At 35.7% G+C, this 16,673-nt stretch overlaps 1 protein-coding gene across 1 annotated transcript in view; it reads left to right on the forward strand.

Annotated features, from left to right (window-relative positions):
• Positions 1-724: 724 nt before the first annotated feature.
• The window catches only part of LOC134746294 (lutropin-choriogonadotropic hormone receptor), a 61,562-nt gene continuing 45,613 nt past the window's right edge, over positions 725-16,673 (forward strand). Inside the window, exon 1 of the mRNA XM_063680663.1 lies at positions 725-851. Within this exon, the coding sequence (XP_063536733.1) occupies positions 800-851 (52 nt within the window). The 5' untranslated portion in view covers positions 725-799. The remainder of the gene's footprint in view (positions 852-16,673) is intronic.

Below are 16,673 nucleotides of genomic sequence, written 5' to 3' on the forward strand. Positions count from 1 at the left end.
TTGTAGATACAAAAAACCCGACACCTTCCCCGATAACCGTCGTTAATCAGTATAACATATGTAGATTTAGAGTCCGTATAGCTAAAATAGAACAAAGTGAGGGCATATCATTACTTGACAATAATACCGTACCACACTTTGTCGTTGTAAATTCACACTAGCTGAAAATTATTTAAAAAAATCAAAAAGTGTCTTGGTTACATGAAATAAATGCATTGAATTGAATTGAAAAGGATTCCCATAGAATCAAACCAAGAAAAATCTGCAGAGATTTTGACAGCACATGCAGTGCAGGTGTTATTTTAAACGTCAACTTCTATGAAATTATGACGTATAAATAACTCAGGCACTGCGTGTGCTGTCGAAATCTCTGCAGACATTTCTTGGTCTAACTCTACGGGTTTAAGCCAGTTTGAAGGTGAAGTTCAAGCTAGGCAGAAACCTTTGAATTTACAGAGTAAAAAAAAAAAATCACTAATTGATGTGCATTTTGTTGTAAAGGTTCGATAGATAGGAGTGCGAAAATTTTGCTCCGTGTATGAAAATTCTTCAGGTTTCAGCGTTCCTAAGCGTTCCTTCGGCAGTACGTCTTGATGATCCATCGCGAGCAGACGCTATCAACAGTGATGTCAACTATCTATATTTTACATAAACAAAATTCGGCGAAATAGAAACAGTGGATAAAATGTTTTTGTTTTTGAAATGTATGCATGGTGTTTAGATTTAGCGAGATAGTGTTGTTTAGTGACAATGATAAATAATTGACTTTTTATAGTGATTTAAGGATTATTTAGTGAAAATGTGTGCCGCCTGGAGATTACAGTATGCGGTGCTTTTTTTAATTTTATTAAGTAAGTATGAATTATTGTAAAATAAAACATTGATTAAACTTTAAGCTTAACATTAAAAGTAGTATTAGTAGTAGTAAACACTTTATTGCACAAAACAATTAAGTACATAACACAGAGAAAAAAGTTCATATAGTTTAGTCTTAGTTTTTGTTTAAATATGCACTGCATACGTAGATATAGGTACATAAACCTGTGTATTATCTTTTAATTACTATTTAGATTAACAATAAAAAACAAGTCCATTCATAGTTCATGATCAGCAACGCAGGCTTCGTCAAGTGCTTACATAAGTAAGATCTATATACCTAACTAAATGACAGTTCCGACAATTATAAGGTTCACATTCACATATAGTTTTTCTTTTTAAAAGTATAAGGTAGGTACTGTTTGTACAGTATTGGACCGTGTTGTGATATTTTGAGTATAAAACTATATTTTGAGTAAATAAGACCTACCTACCTACAGTACTGACGTGCCGATCTTTTACCGAATTATCGGACTTTTAATGCATTTTAAGAAGAATGTAGTAATTTATACGATTGTCCCAAATGTTCCTGTTAGGATCCTATTAGGACGTAGAAATAAAAACCGGCCAAGTGCGAGCCGGACTCGCGTTCCTTACGGGTTCCGTAAGTACATTACACAGTTTTTAACAATGTATTTTTTTATGTGAAACGTAAATGAAATGTCTTTAAAAAACCCGTAGGGGTCGTATCAAAAACTAAGTAATTTAGTCCGACTCACGCTTGACTGCACATTGCTAATAGGTTTTCCTGTCATCTATAGGTAAAGAACTATTTTGTGTATTTTTTTCAAAACTTTAAACCCAGTAGTTTCGGAGATATAGGGGGGGGGTCATTTTTTGTCTCAAAATTAATTTGTTTACGTTCATGTCCGTCTTTGGGTCACAAATTTACATATGTGTACCTTTCAACTTAATTGGTCCAATAGTTTTGGAGATAATGGGCTGTGACAGACGGACAGACAAAAACCATATGAACCCTAAAAACGCGGACTGTATCAAAATAGGCTGGTTTATTCCGCCTTAATTACAGAGAAGATTCCGACCAAACAATTACTTATAAAAACTAACTCTGCTTTACCTACTTCACCGGCAACTGACGAATACCGAATTATGGCGTTATTCATAAACGCGTTACTGGTCTGAATTAGCTGTGAATCGTTTGTCTTTATCTGTCATTTTGACTTATGTATTTGTAAGAGGGATAAAACATAATTTAATTAAATCAGGCCCGTAAAGTTTTTATGTTTAAGGGGGTTAGTTTTTATAATTGTTTGGCCGGGAAATTCTCTGTAATTAAGTCGGAATAAACCAGCCTATTTTGATACAGTCCGCGTTTTTATTTCTACGTCTCAGTAGGACCCTACTAAATACCATTATGTTAAATATAGGTATATTTGGATAAAGTCTTATATTATTATTCTGAGAAACTACAAAACCCACATTTATGAACTCATCATCAAAGATAGATATAACTCCGTAATAGATGGATACAGTCTAAGGAAAAAACGTGCCTCGAAAATCAAGAAAATTTGATTCTCGTTCAAAGGGCGCTACTAGCTTTGGCCTACTGTCGTATAGATGGCGTTGACGGTTTCGTTTGTTATTTAACAATTTTAACGCATATCAGTGAAAGAATATGGGTTTAAATCATAAAAATAATTAATGCAAATAAAAAAAATCATTTATCCATATTTAAATACATTTTATCGTATTTTTGTAAATATTTATTTTTAGTTTTAAAGTGTGTCGACAGATGGCAGTGAATTTACTGGGTTTACAAAATTTACTATATGTCATCATATAGGTATAGATCAAACGGGGTACGGGTCAAATACCAATTTTACAGCAACATGTATTATATATATAGGTAGTACATGTTTAAAAATGCATTTATGCAAGAAAGGCTACTTTTAACTTTATGGGTTTCGCTCCCCAGGTAGCATTTATACGTCATTATGACGTCTGTTACGTCATTATGACGTATTAATGACGCCATTATGACGTCGCTGACGTCACTTTGCTACCTGGGTCTAATCTGTCTAGCTATAAACTCAAACTTTCGTATGTGTGTTGTGGTAAAAAACCGGCCAAGTGCGAGTCGGACTCCCGCACGAACGGTTCCGTACCATTACGCGAAAAACGGCAAATCACGTTTGTTGTATGGGAGCCCCACTCAAATATTTATTTTATTCTGTTTTTAGTATTTGTTGTTAAAGCGGTAACAGAAATTCATCTGTGAAAATTTCAACTGTCTAGCTATCACGGTTCATGAAATACAGCCTGGTGACAGACGGACAGACAGACAGACAGTGAAGTCTTAGTAATAGGGTCCCGTTTTTACCCTTTGGGTACGGAACCCTAAATATCAGGGGTTCAAATCTTAGTCGTGCCGGAAAGAGCAAAAAACATTATTCTCTAAAAATATGCGAAATAGTACATTGTGCAATGATGGGGGGTAAGTGAAATAATGGAAACGAGGGTGTTAATTCGCGACAGCCGCAGGCTGGAGTGAATTAAAGACTCGAATTTGCAATATTCTTACTCCTGGAGTTACCCACAATGTTTTTCATCACTACTAGTGCTGCACTGGTGGCAGAACATTGCAATAAAAATTGTGTAAAAATATTTTAAACGGCTATTTAAAATAATCAAATTAAATATTTTTAATCATAAACAAAAATACTAAATTATAAACGTTAGTATTTTAAAAGTATAACTCATTTATACCTAGTTAATTCGTATGAATTAGTAACAGTAAAAAAAGCTATAAGTAAAAAATAAGTTCACTAGTGAGTTATAGCTTTTTTTCACAATTCATAACTCCCGCGGGAATAATACAGGCCTTTGTCCTTCAGTACACCTGCATGAAATAAGATATTTTTCAAGCAAGTGTGATAAAAATTAATAATATTTGGTCAGGATCGTTATCATAAATAGACAAGAGGTTAAATGACTTAAATGTTGTATCTATAAACGCTCTAGAAACCCGTTATCTGCGTTATACAAAGTAGTAGGGAGAGATGTTACACCCGGACATAGTTTGTTACCTTTACCTCATAATAGCCATTTATCAAACAGGTTTATTTCGCGGATGGGAGTGAATGAACATCAACAAGCTATTTTAGTACCTATAAATTTAAGAACCCAACAGATTAGGACTGCAACGTTATCGATGAATGCAATTATTAAAATTCGTTTATTTCGAGTAACATAATGACTCATACATATTATATACTCATACATAAGTATTACCTATTGTTACTAACATATTTAGTTTTAATTTAGGATTAGTTATTTTATTTTATTTTAAATGTAAATGTAATTGTATATGGAATTTTTTATTCTGAAATAAATTAATTGAATTGAATTGAATTAATTTGAAACAGTACACTTAAACACTAGACTACACTATAGTAAAACACATAAAATAAAATACACATTAATTCAATTGTTTTTTTAACGCATCAGTGGTTAACACATTGACAGTTATCACCTATATCTCAATGTGCCAACCACAGTGCCGCTGGGGGCATGGAGTCCACAGCAAAATGTCATGTACGGGCAAAACTTGTCCGCGACCATTGCAAGGACGCTGTTGGAACTGGCGCGTCGCACCAGGGATGCGGCTCGCAAGCGCATGGTAGCTTTAAATCACCATCTGCGCCTCCGCAAATCCCTGATGCGCTGCAGTAGGTATCGCGGCAGCCCATCAGTGCCCTGAACGCGTTATGGTATTTTACTTGTAGGGCTCTATACGATTTCAAGGTGTACTTTCTCCATAGACTAGAGGTGTAAAATGTTGTGCAAAAAGCTCTGAATAAAGTCCTTACTTTCTCTTGAGCATCGAGAAAATATTTATAACAATTTTAAACTTATCATATGTCCAAGTATGTGGAGAAGGGGATATATGTTAGAACACTGACTGTACTCCGGTGCCTCGATGGTACCGTAAAATGGGGTTCGCGGGGTGAGTTGGGTTATGAATGGGGAGAGAAGGTTTGAAAGGGGGGTGAGATAGGTTTTTAGGGCTACTGCTAATACTCATAATAAAAAAAAAAGATCCAACAATCTTCCAAAATCACCTTTGTATGAAAACCCATCTCACCCCAATTACGAGGGACTACGGGGTGAGGTGGTTTTTCCTGTTTATCGTCAAAGTTATGGAATGGAACTACCCGAAATAAAATAAAAACTAAAATACAAATTTAGTTTTAAATCATACTTGAGTTACTTGACATGAAAGTAAGTACTTGCATTCAGAAATTTTTAAGTGTGCTTATTTGTCTGTCCTCCCTTCCTCTATGACAGCCTCATCCTTTTTTTATGAGGACCACAAAGACGGTTTTGTCTTGTAGCCTCTCGTGCCGCAAGATGAATTTGCTTAAAGGTGACGTTCTGTTGGCAACGCAACGGTTATGTTTTTATATGGTTTTTATACCAGGATCACCTAGCGTGCTAACTAATAGTCTGGCGGGCCGCAGGTTGTGTCGCTGCTCTATGATCAAGAACAATATCTGTTTTTCCTGTTTGAGTAATTAATCATTTCCAAGGCCGACGAAAATGAGAAACACCACATTAGCACGCGACACATTCCTAGAAAACACGAATAGTGGTATTTAGTGATACGTGATTTTCACGAAGATAGGTAAGCTCTTTTATAGACACGTATTTTCTGCGGGAAAGTTGCGACGCCCCTATGTTGTGACAGACAAACAATGAGTGGCAGTTTATACTTAGGTATTAGTTATGGGCGCCGCGCCGTGCCTACCGTCCGCGGCGCGCCGTAACGCCGTTCCCGCCACCTGGCTAAAACCCGGCGTGACGCTGTGTACTCCAGCGCCAACTAGCGTGAGTTGCCGGTCCGGGTCGTTATCGAAGCGCATCAGACTTCAATATAATATCTAGTTACGATAGAGATAAGGACACAATTCTACAAATAGCGCATTAATTAATATTTCAATAATAAATAAGATAATATATTAGACTAAAATATAAATTAGACTAGCGAGAAAAAAAAGGGTTTTTCCTTCTAACTTTTGAACCATCCATCCAAAATTATGAAAAAAATCACAAAAATAGTGCTTTATAACACATTCGCGATAATTTTCTTTAAAAGCCTGGCAACGCTTATTTGTGACCGGATTTTCGTAGGCAACCCTATATTCACCACTGTATTCGCATTAAAATTACCATTATTTTGATATATAATTCAAGCGTCAGACAGATGAGTACAATTATTGATAAAAACTCACCTGTTTAAACACTGCAACCCGTTAATAGTGACCGGAAAAAGATAGGCAACCTAATTTATTCATGTTGTACAAGTTGTATACTTTCCATTGGAACTTATTTCGAACTTAAGTCGGTGAAATTTGAAGAAAAAATAGTTATTTGTTATACAAGGGTGCAAAGTTGTATTTTACCCGCGAGTGTAGAATTGAAACACGAGCAAGCGAAAGGATTCTATAGGTGAACCACGAGCGAAGCGAGTGGTTCTAAAATAGAATCCTGAGCGTAGCGAGTGTTTCAACACACGAGAAGTAAAATACATTTGCGCCCGTGTGTAACACAAAACTTTTCACCTCACTATAGCGAGGAAAGTGCAACATCCACAGGCGTTAGATCATCTTCATCACTGGAATCACTCATTTCTTTACGATATTATAACAGAAAACTCTGGAAGTTGTGTATTTTTACGCGAGTCGGTGAGAAAAGGTTTTAAGTAAAAAAATTGTTGACAATGTTGACATTTCTGATGTATGAATGACATTTCTGATGTATGAAATGTCAACGATGCGTTTTGAAATTGCTTCGACTCAACTTGTGCGTTCAGAATTATATTTATCATCATTATAAAAAAAAACATACGTTTCTTATGGAATTTTAAGGTTTATGACTTAAAATCATTAAATAAAGCTAAATTTGGTATTTTTTATTAGATTCTCAAACCATTTATTTAATGATAATTAATATCGAACGAACCATTATCATGAGCGTTTTACGTTTTGTTATCTGTCAAGCTACATAAACACGCTCCATCCAAGGTCAAATTACTTTCCCCACTAGTGGATAAAACGCGTTTTTCCCCGCTTGTATTGAAGGATAAACGACAACTTTCCGAGCTAGTGAGGGGAAAAAATATTTACAAAAATTTATTAAAAATAGCATTGATCATATTTCTTTAGGCAACCCTATTTATTTATGTTCAGGAACATATTTTCTTTCATAAAATATAAGTTTCATCCGTCAGACGTCTCGGTGAAGGTCGACCATATATAACGTATCTTAGGCTAATAGGTATGTCAGTCTCGACATTAACTGTGCCCGAATGTAAATTATTATTATTTTGTAAAGCCAGCTGGCAGCTGTAATATCTGATAATGCGTGTATTCAGAGGTTTTTAGTGTTGAGTAGAATTTTCATTGTGCTTGTGCTTGCCTAATTTACTATTAAATTCATTGACACTGTTGTCCAATGTCCTCTGGGTTGTTCCAAGCTTTAACCACTCTGGTGCTTACGAAGCGTTTATGAGGAATTATATTTATTTGAAAACTTAGATCGAACACGGTTAGATGTGTTCTCAAGCATCAACGTCCTCCACTCCAGTTAGACAGCGTGACTGACGGATTAGGCTGTAACTCAATGATAAAGACCAAAGACGCCGCTGATAGTGGTTCCTGCAAACTGACATACGATACGAGTAATTATTAGTGAAATGCTGCTATATTTTTTATTATACCTATACTACGAGCAGTTTAACTTCGTAAGTACTTGTACACAAATTAAACTGGGGGTTTGAACTCTTATAGTTTAAATTCAAAAGCGCATAAATTGGCCTGGGTCTAACGAGGTCATGACGTTTTGACTTTCTGTGTACTGAGTAACAGCATTTTGATATTATTGAAATACCTACCTACTTAACGCGTCGATCAAGTTCTGTATGTAATATTTCCATAATTAGGATTGCCTGATTAAATAAAAATGGGCAAAGTAATTCTTCTATTAATTTCTAATACTTAATTCCGGATCGCATGCTAAGGCTTGTTATTTATTAAAGCGAAGTAATTAAATGATCAGTCGTTTTTAAAAACTGATTTGCAAATAATTTTTAAGAAAAAAAACCGACTTCAATGGGGGATGCCGCTGAAAGCATTCTTAGATTCCAGACAATGAAATGAAAAAGACAGCATCTTTTGCCTAATTATGTAGAAAAGGAGGTAAACCGACCCACTTTTCTAGTAGCATTTCGTTTTTGTAAGGGTCGCAGTTCTAACCTAACCTAACCTACTTTTCTGGTAGCATTTCGTTACTGTAAGGGTCACAGCTCTAACCTAACCTAACCTACTTTTCTGATAGCAGTTCTGTTCTGTGAGAATCGCAGTTCAAAACCCACCCACCCACCTAACCCACTTTTCTAGTAGCATTTCCGGGTCCGGGTCTGGGTCCGGATCCGAGTCCGGGTCCGTGTCCGGCTGTCCGGGTCCAGGTTTGGGTCAGAGTTCGGTCCGGGTCCGGGTCCGAGTTGGGGTCCATGTTCAGACCCGGGTCCGGGTCCGAGTCCGGGTCCAAGTTTGGGTTTGGGTCCATAAGGAAGAGAACAAATCGCCAAACGTGAACTATGTGTCATTGAATAGTTCCATTCTGATCATCATCAGCAGTTCCACTTCATCAAATGTCACTTTTTAAATGTAAGTGCTGGATCTGTTGATGAAAATACAAAAATCACTATATGTATGCCTTTCACATTTGAGGAGTTCCCTCGGTTCCTCGTGGGTTTCATCATCAGAACTCGAGCTTGACAAAAATATGTCTTAAAAACTTAAGTTGCTTAACAAACATAAAGAAGTGGACAAATTGCCAAACGTAAACTATGCGTCATTAAAGAGTTCCATTCTGATCATCATCAGCAGTTCCACTTCATCAAATGTCACTTTTTAAATGTAAGTGCTGGATCTGTTGATGAAAATACAAAAATCACTATATGTATGCCTTTCACATTTGAGGAGTTCCCTCGGTTCCTCGTGGGTTTCATCATCAGAACTCGAGCTTGACAAAAATATGTCTTAAAAACTTAAGTTGCTTAACAAACATAAAGAAGTGGACAAATTGCCAAACGTAAACTATGCGTCATTAAAGAGTTCCATTCTGATCATCATCAGCAGTTCCACTACATCAAATGTCACTTTTTAAAATGAAAATGCTGGATTTGTTGATAAAAATACAAAAATCGCTATATGTATGCTGTTCACATTTGAGGAGTTCCCTCGATTCCTCATGGATCCCATCATCAGAACTCAAGCTTGACAAAAATGTTTCTTGAAAACCTAACTTGCTTAACAAACATAACGAAGAGGACAAATCGCCAAACGTGAACTATGCGTCATTGAAGAGTTCCGTTCTGATCATCATCAGCAGTTCCACTTCATCAGATGTCACTTTTTTAAATGTAAGTGCTTGATTTGTTGATGAAAATACTAAAATCACTATATGTATGCCTTTAACATTTGAGGAGTTCCCTCGCTTCCTCATGGATCCCATCATCAGAACTGCTTTTTGACAAAAACGGGACCAATCTGTATGTATATACTTACAATCAAAAAAAGAATTTTCAAAATCGGTCCAGAAATGACGGAGTTATGGAGTAACAAACATTAAAAAAAAAAAAAAAACAACCGAATTGAGAACCTCCTCCTTTGAAATCTTGAAGTCGGTTAAAAAATAGCCATTAACTCATTTGGACAGGATAGAAAAATGTTGCTGGCAATAAATAACAATCGAGCCACAACTCTTGTTCAGCAAACAATTCGCAAACGGTCAACATTAGAACCAATATCGATCTTCTGTTATAATTTATCTGCTTAATAAATAGTCGAGCTGCAAAATAATTGCCTAGTCAGCAAGATTTAAGAATACGGTATTTGACTGTACCTATATTTAAAATAAATTATTTTACACCATGCATGAAATAAAGCACCAAAAGATTAATAGAGAAACATAGACAGCAGTTATTTTTAGACACAATTTCTATTTTAAAACCCGTATAAAACTATAAAGAGTAGGTAATTTGATTGTGACGTCACATGCTAGTGTCTCATATAAATTCCATAGTAGCAAAATCGTTTTGACAGTTCGAAAAAAGAAACTGATTTGACTAGTAGTCAAATACCCTATTGGTTGGCAGAAAAAACATGTCTTTAAGCAGTTTAATTGAGAGGTATGCATATTAAAGGGATGGTATGATGGTAATCTGATAGTTGCAGGCGGAGCGAAATCAGTCCACGTGACACGAGCAGAGGATACAACCTTGATATTTTGTGTCAAAAACTAAACAAACTATACCAACTGATGAAAAAGCGCAGTTAAAGGGTTAAAGAAGTATTTCCCGTTGAATATATGGATATTACGTATCATTTTATGATTAATATGTACCGTATCTGCAGTACAGTTCCATAGGTCTCGTTATATAGGTATTGAAGTAGAATTGTGTCACTGTAAAATAGAAAAATTAAAAAAAAAAATGTTTATGATATTATTTTCAAAATTGCTTTCTTAGGGTAGGATATGAGGATATCACGTATCATTTGTGGTATATTGTACTAAAAAAATCTGCCATATCGTATCTGGAGGAGCCCAAACTTGGTATGCTTCGAAAATTCTTTATGTTTTAACAAAAACGGCCGAAATGTAATGATGTGATATATTTGTAGAATGTTTTGACGTCTAGTATGCGTGTGCCAAACGGCTAACCTGTACATCGATTTGCGGTTTTTTAATTCGAACGGGTTACACTACTAGAAAAGTGGGTTAGGTTAGGTTAGAACTGCGACTTTTACAGAAACCAACTGCTACTAGAAAAGTGGGTCAATTGGTTTCTTTAATTCAACTGCTACTAGAAAAGTGGGTTAGGTTAGAACTGCGACCTTCACAGTAACCAACTGCTACTAGAAAAGTGGGTTAGGTTAGGTTAGAATTGCGACCTTTGCAGAAACCAACTGCTAGATAATTAATGTCATTAACGCAATTAAATTTCATTATTTTACCTTTTTTGAAGTCTGTTAAAAACGAATGATGTGCGAAATGCTGTTTTTTTAAAATAAATAATTTGATTAATTTATCATTTAGGTTAATATACAAGCCCCGATGCAAATTAGTTCGTCTAGTTCCACACAACAATTTATTCTAATAAATTTTACACATGAAGATAAAATGACCCAGTAATGGGAATCGTAATAGTAATATTTAATCTAGTTTATTTTGATCGTATAATAAAATTACATGAGACTCTTATTGTTAAAAAAATGTACTTTTCAAAAACGTTCTCCAAATCATATTGTCTTCTTCTATAGCACTGCTGCATGCATGGACTCGGAACAAAATTGGCAGTACATTGGTAGAGCCGTGTTGCTTTCCCTAGTAATAGCCCTTTTCACATCTGTTATATTCCTGCCCGTCAAATAAAAAATAAAAAATCGTTTTTACCATATAAAATTAAACTACGTTAGAATTAGCATTAAATGTTAGTGATTTTTAAACTTAAACATTATTTTTGTACAAACGCGAGAACCTCAAAAAATGGTCTGACTAGACGAAAACATATGCATCGGGGCTCGTACTTGTATTACGGTGTCTCTAACACCTATGTGTCGCAATTAAATGGCACTAATAGCATTATTTATTCCAATGTCATCATTTTTATTTTTCGTGAACCTGAAATAACTCGCAGGTTACGAGGTGATCATCGATATGTTACTGTGTGACATTTGTCACAAGCAAGATGCAAGGTTTCTTTTAACTGTTTTTTTATAGACTATATTGTGTCCCACTGCTGGGCAAAAGCCTCCCCTGTCTTCCGCTCGTCAGTTGTGCATGTTCCCGCCAGTCGCCACAAAAAGAGACTCCGAGTCTCCGAGTATACTGCGCTCCATTGCTCGCTGGCAAATCTTGAGTCGAGACTTTTGGGCTTCTGTTAATGACCACGTTTGGGCGCCGTAGGTTAGGATAGGTAGGATACACATGGCGACGAGTTTGCGTTTTAGTGCCAGTGGAAGGCCGCCCTTCATTAACCTTCATGGACCAGAAGCTCCGGGACTGTTTTATAGGTTTTAAAATTTAGATTTATTAATTTGACGGCCTTCAAGCCAAGTCGGTGGTGACCCTGCCTCGAAGCAGGAGGTCCCGGGTTCGAATCCTAGTAAAGGTAATTGGTTTAATTACTTGTGCGTTTATCAAAAATACTCGGGTCATGTTTGGGCTCTAGTCAGATTTCTATAGTTATTCTAGTTCATTGATATATTGGCATTGACGTATTATATTATCTAAGGACGGGCCTTACGGACAATAAGAATGGGGCCAGTACATTGAAAATATATTGTAATAATAAATAAATAAATATATAGATATTGGTGTGCCACAGCTACAACGTGATTGGTTGATGAGTTCGCATTACGCGCGCGATTGGTCGTTACGCGCGTTAGATAGCACGATTGGCTCGAATTCGTGAGGCACACCGCTGAACTAGCACAATTCTTAGTGCCTGTAAGGCTCGTCTTCAGATATACGTCAATTGGTAATAAAACTTGAGTAAGACCTATAATGTTTCACTTCTGGTTGTACTCGACGGGTGGCCAATTGGTAGTCTTATTAGCAGTCTATAGGTCGCTGCTGATACCTACTTATATAGCATCTAATGTCATAAAAGCATCAATTGGCCTCCATATGATGGAATATGTAATTGTTGCACTAATAAGGACTGTATCGTTTATTATAAATACAGATAAAACGGTCTAACTGTTGATATGTGTATTATTTCGTATTACTATGTTCTAAGGGTTTAATCCAAGGGTATTTTTAGCCAGCCATATCTGATATAAGAAGGTTTTTAGGGACTTTATGATGTCATAGTCATAGTTTATACATTAACAATTTTCATTGTGTTTGAAATTAATTTACATATAAATTTTCTTATCAATGATAATGCTTTCAATATCGTCTAGCAAATACATTTCGGACGAGCCAATCGAGCTTAATTTGAGACTATTTCACTGACTCCTTGGTATATACGATTTAAAGAAACCAAAGGCTAATAATATTGTGCTAAAACATGTTATCTATGCGTCCTCTTCATGATTGCTCAATTGAGCAGATGCGGAATAAATGTAGTGAATTTTATTTTTACATAAAAACCGATTTTTCACTCCACGTTTTGGATTTCCTTAAAACCTAAGTAACCTAACCCACTTTTCTGGCAACAGTTTGTTTTCGTGGGGTCGAAGTTCTAACCTAACCTAACCCACTCTTCTGGCAACATTTTTTTGGGGTCGCAGTTCTAACCTAACCTAACCCACTTTTCTGGCAACAGTTTGTTTACGTGGGGTCGCAGAAGAGTTATGCCAAATAGACGGAACCCAGCGTTAACGATTGGTATCTTGTCTGCGCACCCTGTATCCATAATTTCACTTTGAAATAGCTAAAGCCACTTTTATTTTCACGTCTATCGAAAGACAACAAGGTCAAAAGCCGGTAATCTCAATATTATGTGAAGCAAGGTGACGTACACACATAGTACACCACGTGTTTGCCGACAATATCAACATATGATTACGGTAATCTTTTATCTTCGTATCATTATACTTACTCTAGCTGGTTATTAAAAAAACACAACTCTTCACATAGACCAAAGGTAGATATAACTCCGTAATAGATGGATACAGTCTAAGGAAAAAACGTGCCTCGAAAATCAAGAAAATTCGATTCTCGTTCAGAGGGCGCTACTAGTTTTGGCCTACAGTCGTATAGATGGCGTTGACGGTTTCGTTTGTTATTTAACAATTTTAACGCATATCAGTGAAAGAACATGGGTCAAAATCATAAAAATAATTAATGCAAATAAAAAAATCATTTATCTATATTTAAATACATTCTATCGTATTTTTATAAATCTTCATTTTTTGTTTTAAAGTGTGTCGACAGATGGCAGTGCATTTACTGGGGTTACAAAATTTACTATGACAGTACCGCTCTAGTATAAGTTACTCTATGACATAGACCTAGCATTACATAGATCAGCTTTACGCGTGCGCCCGTGAGGGACAAAACACACGCAATGCGACAATATGATTGCTCGAGAAGATTTGTAGCCCACCATAAACCATACTAAATTTACGGTGGGGAATATAAAAAAACGTGAGACTGTAACAAGGACAAACAATAACAACGCTTTTTTTGCTACTCCTACTGAAAGATACATAAGACTATCCCGTTCGGTCATTTCCCCCCACCCCTCATGACTGATCCAGTTATACTAAATTCATGACTCTTCACAACTGTTTTTTTTTATTGCAGTACTTTAATAAATAGACTTATTCACAACTGTTGGAAATAACTTACATGTTTGACTGTGTAACCTAAGGGGCTTACACAAGGTGACAAAATCGTTGATATAAAACGAAAATCGAAACCTAAATAATGTATAGATGTAGTCACGTGACATTTCGTAGCATTTTTAATTCAATGTAAGATTGTCATCTTTCTTACCGTACCGTACCGTAGTAAATTAGTAGGATCCCCTGTAGTTTCGCCTTGTTCGCCTGCCTGTGTCTGTTTGTCAGTCCATTCGTCTGTCCGTCCGCGGCTTAGCTCAGTGATCGTGTATACTAGAAAAGCTGCAACTTGGCATAGTATAAATATCCATCACGCCGGAGAAGTGGTTTATATTTTAATACAATCTAGATTTTTTTGATAACTGAACTTCTGTTAGGATTTCAGAGGGCCTACTGCGAAAACCGAAATTCGCTAATTGCGGGGATCTTTCTCTTTTACTCACATGAAGTCGTAATGTCGTAATTAGAGTGACAGATAAAGATGTCAGCAATTTGCGAACTTCGATTTTCGCGGTTATAGCTCTGCAAAACATAATGTCGCTTTTAGTAGGTGCAGACAGTACCTATACAAATTAAACGGAACACAATCAATCAATCAAATAATTTATTTTCAGGCAACTAAGGCCCGTAGGTACATACGTTACAAACTAACATATATATAATAATAAAAAATCTTAAATACTAAACAATCATTGACAATGATAAAAAGGACCTAAAGAACTGGGTCTAACACATTTTAGAATAATGTATCTTCTCTAATACAATAAAAGTTAACGACCCGGGTACATACTCGTACCTATATCAAGGTTTTCTTATTTGAGTCTCAAGTACTGAAAAAATGTACTACAGTAAATGTGAAGCATAAAAATTAACTTTAGATTCTTTTAACCTTCCGATGAGATGTTAACCATACAATAAAATGTGGAAGACCCAACGACTGATTAGACCCCAGTCCTCGTTGCGATAGATAATAGGTAAATACATTACCTACGTACCTAATGATAAGTTAGTGCCGGCGGCCCGCAATGACCGGCCCAAAATCAATATTTGGCCGATAAAACCGATTTTATACATCTATCACGGTTATATCGGGCAATCTTTGATGAATTGATTTACGGCTACCCAAATTTATTTACGGCTGTGCTATAGACTGGAAGACAAACGATAGTTTTATAACCTTATCATCTAGATAATATACCTATTAAACTATTTTTTATCAAGCAGAAACTTGTCGTCGTTCCTTTAATGTAAAAATTTGTAATACAATACACCTATTTATTATACATACATACAGCTGAAATGACATTGACTTGTAGCAAAGATAGATATAACTCCGTAATAGATGGATACAGTCTAAGGAAAAAACGTGCCTCGAAAATCAAGATAATTTGATTCTCGTTCAGAGGGCGCTACTAATAGCTTTGGCCTACTGTCGTATAGATGGCGTTGACGCTTTCGTTTGTTATTTAACAATTTTAACGCATATCAGTGAAAGAACATGGGTCAAAGTCATAAAAATTATTAATGCAAATAAAAAAAATCATTTATCCATATTTAAATACATTTTATCGTATTTTTATAAATCTTCATTTTTAGTTTTAAAGTGTGTCGACAGATGGCAGTGAATTCACTGGGGTTACAAAATTTACTATGACAGTACCGCTCTAGTATAAGTTACGCTTTGCTTGTAGACACTTACTCTACTAGGCTGTAATATAGATTTTTTATTATTTATTTTACATACTGGTTACTATATTTTTTAACCCTATGAATACTCTTCAAACTAAAGACCTAAGCTAACCCATAAATATTCAAATACTTAATGTCAACATATACACTTTTGTCATCCATAGAAAAATGTTGACTATCACATAAAACTAGATCCTTCAGTTACCTAACTTGAATTTGACTTTCACAGTCTTGTAAGCGTGTTGATCTGCTGGTTACAGGTTGTCACCGTTAGGTGGTCAAGTGCTTTTGTAGGCATTAATCAGATCAGAATCAGAACAAGGCAACCATTTTGTAATACTTAAGGTGTTTCCGGTGATTCAAAAATGTGTATTAAGTATTTTTAACCAAAAATTATTTAATTAATGAATATACCAACATTGTCGGTGTTAGTAGTACTTTCGTTCAGGCCCAATAGGGAACATTATCTCGGTATACCGCGATTGACGCAAGCAAACCTACGTTGGACTCCTGAACTATAATTTACGATCGTTCCGCCTTCATAAAATCGAATGTTTTAGTGTCGAACGCACTTTTTGTGAAAGGTATGGTTTCCGGGTACCTAGGCGATAAAATATTAGGTATTTTTATCTTCCAGACTATTTTTTTATTACCAGACATAAATATTGTACTTTTTGCAATAATCACGATTAATCTCTTTATTTTAAATACGCGATCAATAACCATTTT

Source organism: Cydia strobilella, chromosome 12 (assembly GCF_947568885.1).
Source record: "Cydia strobilella chromosome 12, ilCydStro3.1, whole genome shotgun sequence".
Taxonomy (NCBI): domain Eukaryota; kingdom Metazoa; phylum Arthropoda; class Insecta; order Lepidoptera; family Tortricidae; genus Cydia; species Cydia strobilella.